Source organism: Culex pipiens, chromosome 1, assembly GCF_016801865.2.
Source record: "Culex pipiens pallens isolate TS chromosome 1, TS_CPP_V2, whole genome shotgun sequence".
NCBI lineage: Eukaryota > Metazoa > Arthropoda > Insecta > Diptera > Culicidae > Culex > Culex pipiens.
Window position 1 is genome coordinate 19,005,282 of NC_068937.1, and position 19,111 is coordinate 19,024,392.

The window sequence follows — 19,111 nt, forward strand, 5'->3', positions numbered from 1 at the left end:
TAGGTTGCGATGTAATGTCTGCAGAAAATCGCATGAAAATCTGACTTTTGTATAAGTTCTTCCTAAAAAAAAACAAAACAAGCAATCTTATAAGCGTTTTTTGTAGCATACTATTTTGACCAAAATGTTAAGGGTCAATCTATAGATTTACAGTGAAACCTCTTTTTACGCGGTGCGTTACGTTTTTCTAATTTATCGATTTCTCTGGAACGACGTAACAGTTTTGCAATGGTTTAAAAGAAATTTGTAGATTTTGTTAAGATCTACAAAACGCTTTTTGAAGCTTGCATAAATATTGTATGGTTTAAGAGAAATCTACGAAACAAAAAGCGAAACGCCACCGCGTAAAAAGAGATTTCTCTTGGAAACCTCGATTTTTGAGTGATTTTATAACTTTTTTAATTGGGTCCTAAAATGAAGCTTAGATTGCTGATATTATTGTTTACAGCGGTAAAGCTTATTTTTCTGAGTACAATGACCCATTGCACGACCACAAAGAGTTAAAAATGGATTTTTGAATCAATTTTGAAAAATTAACCCCGCGGTCCTTCTTGACAGAAAAGCTCCTACTTGACAGTTCTTTCCAAGGGGACCATAGTTAATCCATCGAAAAAATGTTGTCTCGACAAAAAAAAATTTTGCGTTAAAATGAAAAAAAGTGATCAGAAATGGTTTTTAATCGTGTTTTTTACCGTTGTACATAAAAAATTACATAGGGCTTTAGTACCCAATTGAAGCTAAGTCACACAAAGAAAAAATACTCTAAATTTAAAAAGATCGGTCGTTGGATTAAAAGTTCGCGTTGGTGAATATTCGTAGAAAGTTCAAACTTTTCAATTTAAAAGTTGGAAAGTTTTTGATACTACTATGCATTTATGGAACAAAATCGTTGTATTGGTAAAAGTATTTTACTTTTAATTGGGTCCTAAAATGAAGCTTGGATTACTGATGTTATTGTTTACAGCGATAAAGCTTATTTTTCTGAGTGCAATGATCCTTTGTACGACCACAAAGAGTTTAAAATGGATTTTTAAATCAATTTTTAAAAATTAACCTCGCAGTCCTTCTTGACAGAAAAGCTCCTACTTGACAGCTCGTTCCAAGGGGACCATAGTTGATCCATCGAGAAAATGTTGTCTAGTCAAAAAAAATTTTGCAATAAAATGAAAAAAAAGTGATCAGAAATGGTTTTAAATCGTGTTTTTTACCGTTGCACATAAAAATTTACATAGGGCTTTAGTACCCAATTGGAAAAGAAACCTTTTATGGCAAGAAAACACAACATTTAACACTACAGGGATAATTTCAAGAAAATGTGCTTGGATTTTTACATTTATTTAAAAAAAATTAAACTGTATGTTAAAAAAAAATTATTGTATTTAACGCTTCTCCACTAACTTCTGCTCAAGGTAGGCCAGTATCCGAGTCAAAGCTGTACCGATTCATACGGTACGCCACCGGTCACTTCCGAATTACCCAGGACGGTTCCGGATGGAGGTTTCGACGCGCGACAGCAGTGTAACACGATGGTCACGTTTATGGCCTCAATCAGGATAGTCTTGGAGGAGTTGGCCGTTGATTCGGGAAGGGTGGTCGACGTTTTCCGGCTGGAAAGTAAAGTGCCTGAACGGGGAGTTCCCGATCCTGGAAGCGCATCCGGAACATGGAGTTGATGAGGCCCTCGGAACGGAATTCGATTTTGAGCACGTAATCCTACTTCGGGAATGACACAGATTTTTTTGGCTCACTGTCCAGGTTCATTCGGCTGAAGCTGCGCCGTCGCGAGGTGAGTGTTTGTGGGCGAGAAGTTGCTAAAATAGATGGAAAGTAAGTGAAGTTGGCTAGCCACTGCACACATTCTCAATACTCACCGGTGTTGTAAACCACCGGCACCGAGTGCAATATCTGCGATTATGTAGCTTTTCGTCGTCGTCCTCTTCGTCGGATCCTTCTCCTCACCGTGAAAATAAACTTTCCCGTACTTGTCCAAAAACCGGAAGTTGATCTTCTTCAACGCAATCTCGTTGTTCACGCAACGCTTCGGCAGCGCCATTTCCTCGATGATCTCGCCCCAGTCCTCGCGGGAATCGACCTTCAATCACCAATCCCGGGCCACCATCACCGAATACAACCGGTGCGAATCCACATTCCTACCTCTCATCCTACAAAAACAAACAAAATCAATCACAAACCCCCCAAAACACCCAAGCTTCCTTCTTACGCATTCCGGCCGTGGAACAGCTGCAGTTCCTGCAGGAAGCTGGCCTTGTCCTTTTCGAGCACTCGACCTCGTCCCGCTCCTGAACCACTCTCCTTCGAAGGCGTTCCGCTGCTGTTTGGCTCACGAAGGTTTCCGCGGTCGGCTTTGCTTTGCGTCCTAGACTCACCAGCACCACCGGACCCACCAAAGTGTTTGTTTACATTTGCGACTTAGGCGTACACGGTTACACGAGAACGTCAAAATGAAAGAAATTTTACAGTCGAATTAAAAGGAAAAACTTTTAAATCAGTGAGCAATGAGATTTTCAAAAACTGTAGCAGTAAAAGTTTTCATTTTCAAAACAAAAAAAAAAAACATTTGGTGTAGCAAATTTTAACAACTTTTTAATTCGAAAGTAAGTTACTTTTGTCATTACCGTAATATTTTTTTGTGTGTAGGTGCTAACAAATCAGGCGAAGACAATATGGGACAAATCTCAGAACAAATATATTTTATTTTATAACACAGGGTAACCAATCAAATCCCATTTTCAAATTCCCGATTTACATAATTTTTCAAGATCTACGAAATAATTTTCAAACGAGTACTTTCAAACCCCGATTTAATTTTAAACTCACGTATTTAGAAAATAATAAATCTACATTTTATAATTATAAATAAAGTTTGACTTTGATCAACCAACGGGGTACAAACTAAAAAAGTGTATCCCTTTCATGCCAGATGTAAACATCATCTAGCGTGAACAAGATACACTCTTTGTTTACTAACCCACAATGGCCCTTTTGAATATGTATTAATGCCTCATTTCATTTACGGCAATGTTATATTTTCTAAAATGAATGTTGACACTGAAAGACACCTACAAGTTTGCTTCAATAGTTGTATCCGTTTCATCTACAATTTAAGGAGATTCGATCATGTTTCACAATTTCAAAGGTCAATTTTTGATTTGTCTTTGAGCAAGTTCTATCAGTTTCAATTGTTGTTATTTTTATTCAAACTTATAAATTTCAAAGAGCCGCAATATCTTTTCGAAAGTTTAGTTTTCAGTCGTTCAAATCGCACAAATAATATTATAATACCAGTTCACCACACTAACTTTATCGGAAATTCATTCGCAGTTCGAGGCGCACGTTTGTGGAATGATTTGCCGCATAACTTAAAATCTATAACTTTATTTAGTGAATTCAAGCGTAGGTGTAAAGAGCATTTAAAAAATTCAATTTGAGTTTTGTTTTGGTTTTTGATTAAGCAATGCCTTGAATTACACACTCTTTGTCATGTAGTTATAACATACACAGCTGATAATCAGTCTTAAATTTATTACTGAATTCTACTTAAACAAGTAATTTGTCGTATTATCGACATTTTTATATCTTTAGCTTATTTCGTTTTAGTTTTTAATTTAGTTTTTAGTTTTAATGAAACATAAGGTCCTTATCATTTAAGTCAATGTATACAAAAAAGGTTTTACCTTCGGTATATTGTTGAAAAATAAAATACAAATACAAATACAAGTGATTTTGTTTTTCCCAGGCATTCGGATAATCGAGTATGGACTGTATTAACAAAAATCTGCAGTTTCATTCGCAGGGCTGTGAAAAACACAAAGTTATTTCGAAACAAGGTACCGCTGCAACATGATTGACATTTCTCATTGTATCCTCTTACAGCGGTTCAATCCACCAGACGCGGCGAGCAGCAGCTGGAATCGATTACAAAAAGATTACCGGGTTATCCGTTCCGTTTCAACCGTTCTAAAGCAGATACCAGGCCAAAATGGGTGACAAAAGCGACCAGAGCATCATGGACAAGTCCATGCGGTCCGTGTTCGGTGAGTGCTGCGCTGATTTATGTTAGGGTTGTTCCGGAATAATTCCTGATGTTTTGTTTTGTTTACAGTCGGCAACATCCCGTACGAAGCGACCGAGGAAAAGCTGAAGGACATCTTCAGCGAGGTCGGTCCGGTCATCTCGCTGAAGCTGGTGTTTGATCGCGAGAGTGGCAAACCGAAAGGGTATGGCTTTTGCGAGTACAAGGACCAGGAGACGGCGCTCAGTGCGATGCGGAATTTGAACGGGTACGAGATTGGGGGGAGGGCGCTGCGTGTGGACAATGCTTGTACGGAAAAGTCCCGCATGGAGATGGCGGCGCTGCTGCAGGGACCCCAGGTGGACAACCCGTACGGGGATCCGTGCGATCCGTCGGATGCGCCGGAGATTATAACGAAGACGGTTGTGTCGCTGCCGCCGGAGCAGATGTACGAGCTGATGAAGCAGATGAAGACGTGCTTCCAGAACAACCCGGTTGAGGCGCGCACGATGTTGATGCAGAACCCGCAGCTGGCGTACGCGCTGCTTCAGGCGCAGGTTGTGATGCGGATCGTCGATCCGGCTACTGCCGTTACGTTCCTGCACAAGGCGCACCAGATGCCGCCGATTTTGACCAGCGATACGATGGTCATTCCGCAGTCGCAGCTATCGCCGGCCACCATGCCGATGCCCGTTCCGGCACCGATGCCGGTTCCTCCGGTTGGCGCCGGACCCGGTTCGTCCCAGTTTGCCCCCGTAGGGCATGACGTCGATTTGCGCAATGTTGATCCGCGGTTGGGTCGTCAGCTGAACATGGACCAGGACATGCGATCGCTTGGGCCGGTGGGCATTCCAGACGCTTTTGTTCCGCGGGGTGGACCGCCGGCACGTCCGATTGGTCCGCAGCAGCCTCCGGCAGCGAGCGCCTTTCCGATGGATCCTCGTCAGCGTCCGGTCGATCCGCGCCAGGGACCAAAGGATCCCCGCCAACAGCCGGGAGGGCCGGCTCCCGGGGGAAGGCCACCGCCACCGTCGGCTTCGTCCCAGCAAGCGGCGGCCGCGGCAGCAGCTGCCGCCTCGTCCAATGGCATTCCGAACGACGCGTCCGACCAGGAGAAGGCCGCACTCATCATGCAGGTGCTGCAGCTGTCGGACGAGCAAATTGCGATGTTGCCCTCCGAGCAGCGGACGTCGATTCTGGTGCTCAAGGAGCAGATTGCCAAGAGCACGCAACGATAAGGGGTTTACAGCTGGGACTAACAATGATTTATTGGAAAAATACATTAATGAACGTAACAAACTTCATTGTTTAAATGAGTAGATGATAATTCACAAGGTGAGATTGAGCTAATATTGATCCAGCCACACCTGCAGATTGCTATTCGCGAGCAGCCGTTCGATGGTTTCCTGGGACATGACGTCCGCGTTGAGCCGCACCTCTTCCAGAGCGCGACCGTGCTGAACAATGTGATTCACGCTCGCATCCGTAACCGGATATCCTCGCAGCGACAACTTGCGCAAACGCTTCAAACGCTCGCAAATCAGCAGCGGAACCGAGTCCGGGTAGTCCTCCGCACAGCCGAACGAGAACTCCTCCAGGGAGGGACATTTCCGAAGCAGCGCTTTTAGCATTTTCAAGGGCACATTGGAGTCCTCATCGATCTCCAAGGTGCGAATGTTTCTCAACACCCTGACGTTCGAGGTCTGGAAGTTCAGCGTACAACCGTGCAGGACGATGCGGCAAAGCAGCGGAGAAAGGTTGAGAAACGGCCAGAAACCGTTTACTTCAACATCCCGCAGGTGGAGCTCCGTCAGGCGAGGGCTGCCCCTTTTGTAGAGAAGGATATCCTCAAAGACTTCTCCGTGCAGCTCCAAGTACTCCAAGTTCGGCATAAATTCCAGAAAGTCAGTGGAGAAGGTATTAGTGACGTGTAGTTTGAGTCGCTTTAGATTCGACACGGCCCGCCCGATGTCGCACACCATCTGTAATAGGACAGAGCGAGCGTTAATATCGAGCAAGGAAAGTTTGAATCTAATTTTACCATGTTGGTGCTCAAGTTAGTCGTGAATATCACCAAATCGTCGAGTTGAGGTTGCGCGCGGAAGAAACGGGACCATCTGTCCAACTCAAAATACGGGTCAACATGGACAGAGATTCGGCGCAGTCGGGTCCGGGTCAGCTCGGGCAGATCGCGAAGAACGTTCACCTCGGCGAAGTCCATTTCCAACGCGTCCAGTGTGCTTGCAAGGGCTCGAATCGCTGGTACGAGACGTTCAACGTTGAACCCATTTTCCCCAATCTTCCTGATACGAAGATCTCTTAGTCGGGGAAAGATTTTCTCAAAGATGTCCAGCAGGTTCGTGTACTCATTGTCGTCGTAGTGGTCATACTCCACTTTGTCCAGAGTAAGCTCTTCCAGCTGTGGAAACTGGACGTTTAGTTCTGCGGTCCCTTCCAGGAAACATTCTCGAATCTTCAAGCACCGAAGGTTGGAAGTTTGCTGAAGCATTCCAAGAAGCAGCGATACCTTCACACCACAATCGAACAATGTCAGATAGGTCAGCTTTTGGCTTACCCAAGGCCACCAGTCAGGCGCGACAACAACGGAATACTCCAGGATGCTTATCTCCGTTATCGGAAGCAACGGAAAATCGTCGACCAGTTCTCTATACCTTCTGTTATCGAAGCGAATCCGGAGCTTCCGCATCAGCAGCGGACAACCGGCGATTATGTCCCGCCAGCGGCGACAAACCAGGCGCGTCCGCAGGATCTGCAGGCCGGTCAGGTGGCGGAAGATGTGCTCCCAAATCTCCGGCGGGTACAGGTCCGACTGGCTGGCCAGCCGGGTAAGTTGCTCGATGCGGCGCGAACGGCGCGCCACGAAGGTGGACATCGTTGGAACCTTTTTCGGAGTGAAAATAAGAGTTTTGAATTTGTCATTACTTAACTAAGAGTTACTGTACCTTTTGCGGGGTTTGTTGTCCAGAATTTTGAAGCTTTTTGAATTTGTCACGTTATTTTTTCGTTAATGTCAAGCGCTCTGGAATGTCAAACTCTGCACGCTTATCCGAATCAAGGCTTTGCATCATAATAAATAACCCATTTTTCTCCTAACCACAGAAAATCAGGCGCAAATTTGAATATTTTTTTCGAAAATCCGTGGATCACTTCTAGAAAAACAATGGAAATTACTTTTATTTCGTAAAAAAGGGTATTTATAAAATGAATAGAAATAAACATGTTTAAGGGGTTACATACATGTAGAAATTCACAAAATTTTATATTACAGAATATTTAATAAATACATGAGGTGAATATATGAGGTAAAGACTCTCAAGATGTATCCCGTGTGCGTGACGAAGCCCAATTTTTAAAATTTGCTTTTTAAAAAAATACAAAAATCAAAAACTAACGGTTTTTTAATATGAAAAACACAAAAATATTTTTATCTTTTTTTTAAATGAACTTTTTGAAAAACGGGCTTCGTCATGCACACGAAATCGGTTTAACGAGTCTTCACCAAATTTTTGAGCCGATTTGGTCAAGACAGTGTTGAGATATCGTGGCACCCGTTTTTTGAAACTGCTAACTTGAAATTGCTATATCTCGGCAACGATGCAACCAAATATCTTCAAATTTGTTCTGAAAGTAGGTGAAAATTTATATTTTAATGCCATGAAAAAAGAGTTAAAAAAAGTTGAAGTGTGAGCTCATACTAACCTCTGACTTTTTTGCCGATATACATGTATGTAACCTCTTAAGCAGGTTTCTATTGTGAAATTGACTGAGGAACACGAATTTGATAAAATTATAACTAGGAAATCTCGACTTTTTTTATTAGGTCCTATAAACATATGAAAGACAATAGCTTATAGGACCTCTGTTCAAAAAATACTCTGGAAATGGTCTCCAGAGCAAAAAATATAAACCCATCAAAAATCATTTTGGAACATTATATCAAAACCAACGATAATGTTTATCGTTATCGTCGGGACGATAACGATAATCTATGGTTATCGTTATTTCGATAATTCTATCGGCGATAATCTTATCGCCGATAACGGACGATAACTCACTTTTAAAATCTTTCTTAAATTGACTTAATTCATTAATATCATGTTAAATTTTTAATGTATTCGCTTAGAATATATTTTTTGATAATGTAATATGTTTCAAAGCATAAATACTCAAATTTTCACAAAATACCGTATTTTTTTAAAGTACTCAAATTTGTATAAATTGCAGTATGGGTAATAAACGATTCGAAATTGGGCATGCATTTTCACTGTTTTAGAGTTTTTTGAATGAAATACTCGAATTTTCACAAAATACCGTATTTTCTCTAAATACTCATTTTTTTAAAATTCGCAATATGGGTATCAAACGATTCGAAATTGGGAATGCATTTTCACCGTTTTGGAGTTTTTTGAATGAAAAAATACTAAATTTTCACAAAATACTTTACACAAAATTTTTAAAATTTGCAATCTGGGTATCCGAAATTTTGCGAACCGAAATTTTGCAAGCATTTTCACTGTTTTAGAGTTTTTTAATGAAAAACTCAAATTTTCACAAAATACCGTATTATCTCGAAGATGCTCGATTTTTATTATTCGCAATATTGATTATGGGTATTAAACCATTCAAAATTTTGCATTTTTTTTTTACTGTTTCAGAGATTTTGAATGAAAAACTAAAATTTTCACAAAATACCGTATTTTCTTAAAATACTCAATTTTTTATAATTCGCAACATGGGTTGATACCGATGATGATATAAGCGAAATTTGACTTGTTTTTTCACTGTTTTAGTATTTTCGAGAAAATACGGTATTTTGTGAAAATGTTAGTGTCTCATTTAAAAAAAACTCTAAAACAGTGAACATGCATGCAAAATTGCAAATTATAAAAAAATAGTACATACTTTCAAAAAAATACGGTATTTTGTGAAAATTTTAGTATTTATACTTTGAAACTTATGGTAAATTAAAAAAAAAATTACTAAGAATAGGGTAGGGTAGTCATCAATGAGACACTTTTGGTTTTCAACTTTCAACGATTTTTCTAATTTTTTCATCAGCATGTTTTAATGAGCTTTTTGTTGCATTTTATTTCTTTTAGTGTGTTCAAACATTGACCAAAATATGAGATCGATCCGACATCTACAGCCAGAGTTATTCAACTGTCTCATTGTAGACGCACTTGGCAGGAACAATGAGACAGGTGGGGAACAATGAGACACTCTACGAAAATCAATACTTTTCTAGTAAAACATCATGTTTTTGTATTGTTCCATTACAGGTGACTTGCCTTGAAAATTTTAGAGCAATTTTGCCAACATGAAACTTTAATTAACAAAAGTTATACTAAAAAGTATTTAAATTTTGTAAAATCCATATATTTATACCAAATAACTTTGTATGTCTGGTTAAATGAAGTTAAAACTCTATAAATATGCCAAAAATCACCTTTACTTCATGTTTTGAAAGATTTACATGGATTTTGATATGTTTAATGAAGAAAAATCAAAGTGTCTCATTGTTACCCATGGGCTAACATGAGTGGGGAACAATGAGACAGCCCTGGATTCTGGGTATATTCTAAATTTTGGTCAAATCTAATGAAAGGACATTGTAGCCCAACTCAATCTCTATGGAACGTCGAAAGAAATTTGAAGAAATATTAGGTTCTGTGTAAATTTCAGCCTACGAGCGAAAAAGTATTTTTTGTCCATAATTTACTTTTACACCCCAGAATCAAACATTTATGAATAACTTTTCAAGGGAGCGTCCATAACCAAAGCCACTAATATGGCAGACGTGTATCCCGTAGACACACCTTTCCCCCAAATATGAGCCTGATTGGTTGAAACTACGACTTGTGAGAGCCATTTTATCATTGTTCCCCGTGTCTCATTGATGACTACTCTACCCTAAGCTTGAAAATTCAACAAAATTTGGTTGATTTTGGTCAACTCTAAAAAGTCAAGAACAAATTAACAAAAATATATAAATTTCAAAAAATTAAAAAATTGTAAGTATCAAAAATTTCAAATATTTCAAATTAAAAAAATCGAATATTTCAAAAAAAAATACAAATTTAGAAAGATTTAATATTTTTTAATTTAAAAAATCTAAAAAAATAAAAAGATTTTTTTAATTTCAAAATTGGGTTTTGTTACAGCTACCAGATCTTCTTTCGTTATTGATTCTTTTTTTTATTTTAAATGTTTTTGGTCTGATTAAAAAACTCATTTTTCTAATTTTTGGCAATTTAAAAAAATATGACTTATTATCAACAAATTAGGGGAAATTCTCGTTTGTTTGGCAGGTTGAGCACTCGCTCCTAATTTCGTCCAATTTGCTCATTTCCACTATTTAAACAACTCATTTTGCAAAACTTTTGATAGAAATTTGCTTGCTCACTTCATATTGAGCTATTTATCACTAGATTTCAGTTGAAAATGCTTTTAATTAGCTGTAATTGAATGTCAAAGTGCTGATATGGCAACATTAGAGTCACGCTGGAATTAGATGCTGTTCCCCTACGATCGAGAAATCTTGATCGTGAGTTGAGAAAACACGATCGAAATATTACGATCGAATGCAATAATCACCACGTTTCAGTTTTAGATTATTGATTTAATTTGTGTTAAACATTAAGATTTTATTTAGTTTTTCTTAATTTTTTTTAAATTTGGAATTTTTAGAATTGTTTTTTTAATGATTTTACAATTTTGAACGATTGAACAAAAATCATGTTTTTTTTTGCGTTACGCAATAAAAGAAGCTCCCTAATTGGAAGGATGCGTTAAATTTTGATGATTTAATTTAAAATTTTACTAAAATGGAACCGCAGAACTCAAATTTGATGTCAAGCAAGAACATGAAAAAAATCTTTTTTTTTTTGTTCATGATTCGACTGTCCAAAGACCCGTACAAACCTTCGGATAATCGAGATCGGACTGTATTTATTCAAGCTCAAATGGCATTTCTTGTTGATACGTGGCACTTTGATGCAAATTTGCTTTAAATTGTGAGTCAGAAGTGGTCGAATTTCGAGGTTTTCTAGTTGATGAATTTAGAAGAAGAAATTTCGGATTGAACAAAAAACAAGACCATGGTCATTTCGAAGCAGCCAAATTCACGAGGCTTTTATTTCCGACTGGGTTATTTTATTTCCATTGAATAACACGTGTAAAGGTGGAGAAGGAGAGAGTAGTACAAGTATCGAGATTTAAATTAATAATGTTTAAGGGGTAAGAACGCGGCATTTATCTTCAAAATACCTTCAACTTAAGACTAAAGGAATATTAACAGGAGTCTTCTCTCATCCCCTTCTTCCAACAGGGACAATTTCTTTCAGAGCGGAAAAACACATTTCCTCGTCACTTTCTACTTGTCGCGTCTTCGCACCGCCTTGAAGGCGGCCGTCGTCGGTTCGCTGCCCTCCTTCACCTCAAAGTACTTTTCGCGGATCAGCCGATGGTACACGAGGCTGGTGCACTTGGAATCGGTGTACAGTTCGACCTCGAGGACGGGCTTGTGCGCCGTCACCTTGGCGTACAGGCGTTTGCCCTCGATCAGTTCGACGAGCTTGCGTCGGATGTCGGCGTCGCGCATTCGTGGGTTGCCGCGGATGCCGTGCAGCCGGATCTGGACGTTGCGCAGGGGGACGCGCCGCAGGTTGACGGGGCACTTGAGGATGTCCCGCACGCTGACCGTCTCCGAGTTGAGGTAGTCGACGTAGAAGATCTGCACCTGGTTGGTGGCCGGGTTGAACTCTTTGATGACGCCGCGGTACCAAAAGTGGTCCGCCTTGAAGAGGGCGAGACAGGGCATGTCCTCCTCGATGTCGACGCACTTGCGGTGCTTGCGGGCGTAGCACTGGATCTTGGCCATCAGTTCCTTCATCCGCTGGATGTGGGACTCGAGCTGGGGGAACACGAACAGGTTGAAGGTGTCCGCCAGGTTGGTGACCTCGCAGTAGAACCCTTTGCAGGACTCGTCCAGCTCGAACTGGGGGTAGCCGTGTTCGGTTGGTCGGGTGAGTTCGAGGGGGGGATCGATTTGGGTTGAGGTGTCGAACTCGTTCGGATCGAACGAGAGGCGGGAGTTGTCGTCGGCGCGGTCGGCGGTGCCGGTGCCTCCGCCGGGGGAGAGTGCGATCGAGTCTGCTTCTTCGGCCGAGTCAAACTCCTGCTTGATGTTGTCGTACGTGTCAAAGTACTGGACGCGGTTGAGTTCGTCGTCGGAGTCTTCGCCGTCCTCGAGTTCGGCGTTGTCTAGGCGCGATTGTTCGGTGGCGAGGTGTTGAAACAGGTCGTCCAGCTCTTTTTGGCTGAAGTTGCCGGCGCGGGTGGGACCGCCGCTCTCGCCACTTTCGGTGCTCATGATGTCCACACCGAAGTTGGCGCCGATTTTGAGTCCGGGTCGGCCCGGGGGCGCCACGCCTTTTCTTGCGGTGCCGTGGAGGTTCATGTAGGGATCGTAGAGCGGGTCGACGCGCTCTTCGAGCGCGACTGCGAATTTCTTCACGACCATGTCCTTCTCTAGGAGGTAGTCGGAAACGTCGACGCAGACCACGCCGGTCGTCTTCATGAAGCACGGCACAACGCCGGCCGCGTCCGTGTCCATGTCGGTGTCGACGCGGATCTGGCACTGCTTGTCGACGATTAGGGAGTGAAGGGTGTCGAGGACTTCGGTCGGCCAGGTGTTGCCTTCTTTGGGGGCGACGTTGGTGAGGCGGTAGCGGTTCATTTGGATGGGGACGCGGCCGCAGATGACGTTCTTGCGCAGGTCCGCAATGTCCACCTCTTCGATGTTGCCGTAGTCGATGAACTGGACCTTGTAGCGGCGACAGCTGATGGCTTTGCGGACGATCGCGCGGTAGAACTTGTTGTCCTGGTGGAACTTGGCCATGCACGGTTCGTTGTCCGAGTAGAACTTGTCGGTGGCGCTGCTGTCGGCGAACTTGGCGTTGATGACCTTACGGAGGGCGTTCAGCACCGGTTCCTGCTCCATGTCGTGCAGGTAGATGACGCCGTTGTTGTCCACGTAGCTGGGTTTGCCCACGAAGATGGTTTTGTCGATGGGTTTGGCTGGGAGCCATCGGTCGATTGGGGTGTGTTCGTCCGTGATGTCGTCCTGGTAGGTTCCGCACGAGTGCGTCAGGCTGTCGTCTTCCTGCTGCTGTGGGTCAGGCTTTTCCTCCTTGATGTCCACGTCTAGCTCTTCGAGGAACTTGTCAAAGGATTGGTGGTAACGTTGGAGTTCTTCCTCGATGGAGGCCGCCTCCGCCAGGGGCTTGAACTTCTCCTTGAGGTGGACGTAGCCGTACTGACCGAGCCGGTTGTTGATGTTGGTGTACAGGTACATTTGCGGGGACAGCGCCTTGACCTTTTCCTCGGTCATGCCCCACAGGATGACGGGGAGGGCGCCGTGAACGCTGGGTCCGTGCAGCGAGATGGAGAACCGCTTGAACTTACCGCACGTCACCTTGAACGCGTCAATGACCGACGAACTCCACGTCTGCTGATTTCCAATGGGGCCAACGCACGCCAGGAAGCACCGGATGGCGGCCGGGTGGATCTGCCTCAACGTTGGCGCGATCACGGCCATGTTCGAGTAGTGAATGTTCATCGTGATGGCCTTGTCAATCAGGAACACGGTGAACGTGCTGTCGTCGAGATCGTCAATGACCTGCGCCCGGTAGTACTCGCACGCAATGTGCCCATTCTCGTCCGGACGCTTCGAAACCACCGTCGGAAACACCAAACAGTACTCGCCCTTCTTCCAGTCCGTCTTGTCGCCCGGCTCCTTGTCCTCCATCACGTTCTGGATCTCCTCCTGCATCCGCTCGATCCCATTCGCGTGCTGCTGCAACGTCACGTAAAACTCACCCGGATCGACCAGTCGCAGAATCGACACCGCCAGCCGGGACTTGGTCCGCTGCTGACCTTCCGACGTCGCACTACGACTACCCAGCGTTCGATTCCCTGCTTCCTCAACCGACGACTTTTGCTCGGCAGCCGCCGCCTCCACTCCCACAACCTCATCCTCCTCCTCCGGAATGACCTCCTTGATCCGCTCGACCACCGCCGACTCGGACCCACTCGACACCGCGAATCCCTCCTTCACCATCGACCCGTTGACGCAAATGTCGTGCCGCTTCATCACAATGTTCAGCACAATCTCGTAGCAGCCCTCCTCCTCCGGCAGCCGGTCCCCGACAAACGCCTCAAACACGTACGACGCGCTGGCCGTCCGGTTAAAGTACCGCTTGGCTTCGTCCGTCCACCGGTAGCCGTGCTGCTTGAACGGGCGCACGTGCATCAACGTACAGCGCACCGCAAAGGCCGGCTCGACGCACAGCGCCTGCGGCAGGTAGCGAATGTCCTGCCAGGGCACCACCAACCGGTGACCCGTGTCCACGGAGAAGATCTCGCAGTGCGCTGTAACGAGAGAAATAATGAGTTAAGAATCTTCAAGCTACTCGTCATCCAACTCACCTTCCCCAACCTTATTGATCCGACCGCGCTTCCACACCACCACATCGTCCACGTCCCGCTCCTCAAACGCACAAACCATCCCGACGTGCGGCAAATACGCCAACCGGGCCTCCTCCCGCCGACAAAACTCCGCCAGCTGCACCTCCAACGCCCCGTACCGCTCCTGCCAGCCATTCTTGCGCACGTAAAACTCACTCGGCGAGTGCGAGTGCGTCACGCGCGCTCGGAACACGTCGTCCCGGACCAGCTCCCGTTGCCTGATGGCCGTCCGGTACTCGCGCACCCAGTCCGCCTGGATCGTCTGCAGCTGCTTGATTTTGGCTTCGGCGCCCGAGGTTCGGCGGGTTTGGCCAGGGCTGGAGGCGCCAGGTTTGGCCAGCTTCAGGTAGATGAGCGTGCTTCGGAGCGATTTGTACCCGTCGATGGTTTGGACAAACAGGTCGACCTGCATGGGGCCGCGGCTCGCGTCGTCGTGCTGCACCAGGTACATGCGGACTTGTTTGCTGGAATTAAAGAAGTAGATATTTTAGGTGCAACTTAATTTTAAAATGTTTAAATTCGAAAATTCTTCAGCCCAATCCATTTATAGGATTCTAAAATTATAACACAGAATCTTAAATTGTACATTCCAAAAATCAATAATTCCAAAATTTAAAAAATACTATAAATTAAAAAAAAAAACATTATAATGTTGAATATTAAAACAATCTCAAATTCTAAAATTCTACAATGTAAAATTCCTCAAACAATGGTATTATTTTCTAAATTATAGGAATATAAAGTTATAAAATACTGTAATACCTACAAATTCTTCGTTTTCGTTTTCGTTTTACGGAGCAAGGTGGGGGACGCGGCCTCAAGTCAGTCCAAGTCCGGTTTCTTGTGGAAAAAAGGGTAGTGGCCGAACTAGTATTGCATACCAAATGAACACCACCGGAAGATATAGGGGATCGGGAGGGGGGAGGTGAAAGAAAATTAGTGTTGATGTGAGTAGTAAGAACTTGGATGATTTGAGCAGTTACGGTAATCTAAGTTTAACACTGAATAAAGAAAATCTGAAATTGTGATTCAAAGTAAAAAGGCCCGGAAGAAATTAAATTATTAGTTAATTAAATAAGAAAATGTAACTAATCGGAGATCTATACAAAAGAAACCTATGATGTATTCCAAATTTAAAGGAAATAAAAAATACTAGAGAAAAAAAAAATGAAAACTAACTGCCGACCTGTCACGTCCGTCAATAGTCTTGTCGTACATTACAACTAGAAACAGATCTGCCAATGAAATGTTACACTTCGTTCAAATCAACTAATCATTTCAGTCCAATTATTCATCGACGGAAAACTATCAAACTTAAATCAACAACCTAAACTAAACTGTCTGAAAGTAAATTTAATATCAAATCCCCGAATGTTTTATTATAACGCCAAATAAGGTAAAGGATCTTGTTTTTAAACCAGTCTTGCCGCTTCCGAAAACCAATAAACATAAATGAATAGTTCATAAGTTGAACACTAGTAATTAAGACGAATATTTCATGCCTTTCATTTCATTAGGGCATAGAGCTTTGCAAACAAGAGTGCATCTCTATTATACCTTATGTAAACTGTCATTTGAGTGAAGGAGACACACTCCTGTTCACAAAACCCATGCGCCCTTTTGAAATGTTAGGCTCCATTTGATCGTCAAGGCTCCAGTAGACCCTCGATTCGCAACAATAGTCGATACAACCATAATCCGAAAACCGTTAGTTCAACAGATTAACGAATTTTGTCCGATATCATCGCACTATTGATTGACCGAGACTCTATGGAAATTTTAACATATCAAAATGCTACGTAATAATATTTTTTTTTAAATAAATTTTAAAATCTATTCTATCCTACAATGCCTAGAAGAGGCCTCTGTTTCTGTTGTGAGTAAGCGCTGGTTTCAGAGTTCATTTTTCAATTAAAAAGGGGTGAGAGACGACTAATTTGCTTCATGAACTCCAACTCGGCCTTGGGACCACCTCTTAAGACACTGATGGCTCCTAGCTAGGAATTAAACCTAGACACAGCGTCGAGGCCCGCTTCGCATGGCAAAAATGTTGGCTGGGGGGAAGTGATATTGTCACGAAATTTTATTTTAAAGCCAACATTGCTAACGGCGTCGAGGTCCTTACTCATGCCCAAGGATCTCAAAATGCAGAACATTGAAATTTAAAGGACAGATTTAGTTTTTTGGTCGAAATGGAGTAAAAAAAGAAGTTGTCTTTATAGATGTCGGCCATCGTGTCACCAACTATTTATTGCTAGTACCAAGGCTAGTACCCACCAGTACTCTATATTACGAGTCCCCTGCGCTGTTCGATTGATCCACACTCGCGGGATCAAAATGCAGTAAATCAGAGTGAAATTAAACTTGACAATAATCATACAAATGTCTATGTTCTTACTGAAAATACAATAATAATCTGAAATTTTGAAATCCAACCTAACAACAAATTCAAAAATATGAAAAATCAAACATTTGAGAAATTTCAAATAACTTTTTTTTTAAATAATAAAGAAAATTTCAACAAAAAATATGAAATTTGGAATGAATAATAATAATTTTAATATTAAAGTTTTTTATAAATTCAATAGCTCAAAAATGTTAAAACTCGGATCGAATGTACAAGTCGAAATTTCAAAAGCTTTAAAAATCGGAAACATAGAAATTCGTAATTACAAATTTAAGTAAACCTCGAATTATAAAAATCAAAAACCCTATTTCTTCCAAAATTAAAAAAATCTGGAATGAAAAATTAAGAATTTAAGAATTTAAGAATTTAAGAATTTAAGAATTTAAGAATTTAAGAATTTAAGAATTTAAGAATTTAAGAATTTAAGAATTTAAGAATTTAAGAATTTAAGAATTTAAGAATTTAAGAATTTAAGAATTTAAGAATTTAAGAATTTAAGAATTTAAGAATTTAAGAATTTAAGAATTTAAGAATTTAAGAATTTGAGAATTTGAGAATTTAAGAATTTATGAATTCGAGAACTTAAGAATTTATGAATTTAGGAATTTTGTAATTTAGGAATTTAGAAATTTAAGAATTTAAGAATTCAGGAAAAAAAATAAACATTTGTACCCAATTTGTACCAGCCTTATTTAATAATTTCCAAATTTCCTGACTTCCGTATTTCCAAATTTACTAATTTCCTTAACTTCCTAACTTCCTAATTTCCTAGTTTCCTAATTTCCTAACTTCCTAATTTCCTGATTTCCTAATTTCCTAACTTCCTAACTTCTTAACTTCCTAATTTCCTAGTTTCCTGATATCCTAATTTCCCAATTTTCTAACTTCCTCACTTCCTAATATCCTAATTTCCTTATTTAATTTCCTAACTTCCTTACTTCCTAATTTCCTAGTTTCCTAATCTCAAAATTTTATTATTTCCTAATTTCTTAATTTCCTTGTTTCCTTATTTCATAATTTCCTTAGGCTGGTACAAATATTTTTAAAAGTTTTTGTCACCCCCCCCCCCCCCCCCCTTCAAAATTGGCCCGAAAAATCAGGGGGCAAAAAAAATATTTTTACAATAAACTTCAAAATTTCAATGAAAATTCAAGTGCAACCAGCTGAAATCAAATTAAAATACATTCTTCTGCGTTTAAAATCATTTTTAGCATGTTTGGGTTTATTAAAAAATCTTAAGATTTTTTGAAAATTTTCGATGCAAAATCTTTTTTTTCGATACAATTTTTGTTTTTGTCAGATCTTAGATTTTTTGAAAACTAATGATTGCAAAACAACTGAACTAGTGTAAAATGCCTTTTAAAACACTTTTTTCATTTAAATGTGAAGACTATGGCTTGTTATTTAAATTTTTATATTTTTTTATTTTTTTGCATCGGCCTTACTTCCTAATTTTCTTTATTTTACTAATTTGCTAATATCATAATTTCCAAATTTCCTAATTCCCTGATTTCCTATTTTTTTAATTTCCTTATTTCATAATTACATATTTTTTTAATTATAGTTTTTCTTGTTTAAGAATTTAAGAATTTCTAATTTTCTGTTTTTTTAAAGAAATGTTCAATTATTGATTTCTTAATTTTGTTTATAATTGTTGTTAAAAGTTTTGAATAAACATTTATTATCTATTTAATTTTAACTTTTGAATATTTTCTTTTTATTTTTTCCTCGAAACAACCTCAAGCGCGCTCACCGTCAATCGCGCTCATACCGAACTGTCAACTTTTCTTGGGGGGGGGGGGGGGGTTCCTAAGACTCTCTCCCTTCCTAAAGTCCTTAAATTTTCTAAATCTCCAATATTCGTTGAACGTTTAAAATTAAAAAAAAAATCTTAATTGAAAAAATAAGCATGCCCATTTTCATGTTGCTCTGGATTTGAAAATAAAACAGTTTAAAAAGAGCTAAAAAGTTTGTTTATTTACCTTTTTTTTATTTTTTCGACTAAAATAAAAAATATTAAATTTTATTTATTCTAAACACAACAAATTATATAACAATAAAAATAATTAAATCCTTCACTTCATCTTCTTGAAGGAATTAATTCAGAATTGATCAATTATAAA

The 19,111-nt window shown here is 41.0% G+C and overlaps 5 protein-coding genes across 6 annotated transcripts in view; 1 reads left to right on the forward strand and 4 right to left on the reverse strand.

Annotated features, from left to right (window-relative positions):
• The first annotated feature begins 3,894 nt into the window (after positions 1-3,894).
• On the forward strand, positions 3,895-5,332 carry LOC120415641 (cleavage stimulation factor subunit 2 tau variant). The gene is made up of 2 exons (XM_039577239.1): positions 3,895-4,055; positions 4,124-5,332. The coding sequence occupies exons 1-2, from the start codon at positions 4,001-4,003 to the stop codon at positions 5,269-5,271; spliced, it is 1,203 nt and encodes a 400-aa protein (XP_039433173.1). The 5' UTR covers positions 3,895-4,000; the 3' UTR covers positions 5,272-5,332.
• Positions 5,333-5,379: 47 nt separating this feature from the next.
• LOC120415632 (uncharacterized) lies at positions 5,380-5,925 on the reverse strand. The gene has a single exon (XM_039577229.1). It carries the CDS (start codon positions 5,923-5,925, stop codon positions 5,380-5,382), a length of 546 nt encoding a protein of 181 aa, XP_039433163.1.
• Positions 5,838-7,110, reverse strand: LOC120415642 (uncharacterized). The gene is made up of 2 exons (XM_039577240.2): positions 6,997-7,110; positions 5,838-6,935 (listed from the first exon to the last, which is right to left on the reverse strand). Exon 2 carries the CDS (start codon positions 6,924-6,926, stop codon positions 5,979-5,981), a length of 948 nt encoding a protein of 315 aa, XP_039433174.1. The 5' UTR covers positions 6,927-6,935; positions 6,997-7,110; the 3' UTR covers positions 5,838-5,978.
• A 4,045-nt stretch (positions 7,111-11,155) lies between these two features.
• The window catches only part of LOC120415614 (uncharacterized), a 349,245-nt gene continuing 341,289 nt past the window's right edge, over positions 11,156-19,111 (reverse strand). For both annotated transcript variants that reach the window (XM_039577209.2, XM_039577210.2), the window contains exons 3-4: positions 14,543-15,045; positions 11,156-14,485 (exon numbers count right to left, since the gene is read on the reverse strand). In XM_039577209.2, the coding sequence (XP_039433143.1) occupies positions 11,427-14,485; positions 14,543-15,045 (3,562 nt within the window). In that variant the 3' untranslated portion in view covers positions 11,156-11,426. The remainder of the gene's footprint in view (positions 14,486-14,542; positions 15,046-19,111) is intronic.
• LOC120415618 (uncharacterized) overlaps positions 17,936-19,111 on the reverse strand; it is a 296,505-nt gene continuing 295,329 nt past the window's right edge. Inside the window, exon 3 of the mRNA XM_052706604.1 lies at positions 17,936-17,945. The gene's annotated coding sequence lies outside the window, so the exon portion shown is untranslated. The remainder of the gene's footprint in view (positions 17,946-19,111) is intronic.

What these genes read in the sequence shown, in the direction of transcription:
- LOC120415641 (XM_039577239.1), top strand. Translation starts at nt 4,001, where the DNA reads ATGGGTGACAAAAGCGACCAGAGCATCATGGACAAGTCCATGCGGTCC. An exon ending in GTCCATGCGGTCCGTGTTCG is followed by an intron (nt 4,056 to 4,123) that starts GTGAGTGCTGCG and finishes TTTTGTTTACAG; the next exon opens with TCGGCAACATCCCGTACGAA.
- LOC120415642 (XM_039577240.2), bottom strand. Translation starts at nt 6,926, where the DNA reads ATGTCCACCTTCGTGGCGCGCCGTTCGCGCCGCATCGAGCAACTTACC.
- LOC120415632 (XM_039577229.1), bottom strand. Translation starts at nt 5,925, where the DNA reads ATGCCGAACTTGGAGTACTTGGAGCTGCACGGAGAAGTCTTTGAGGAT.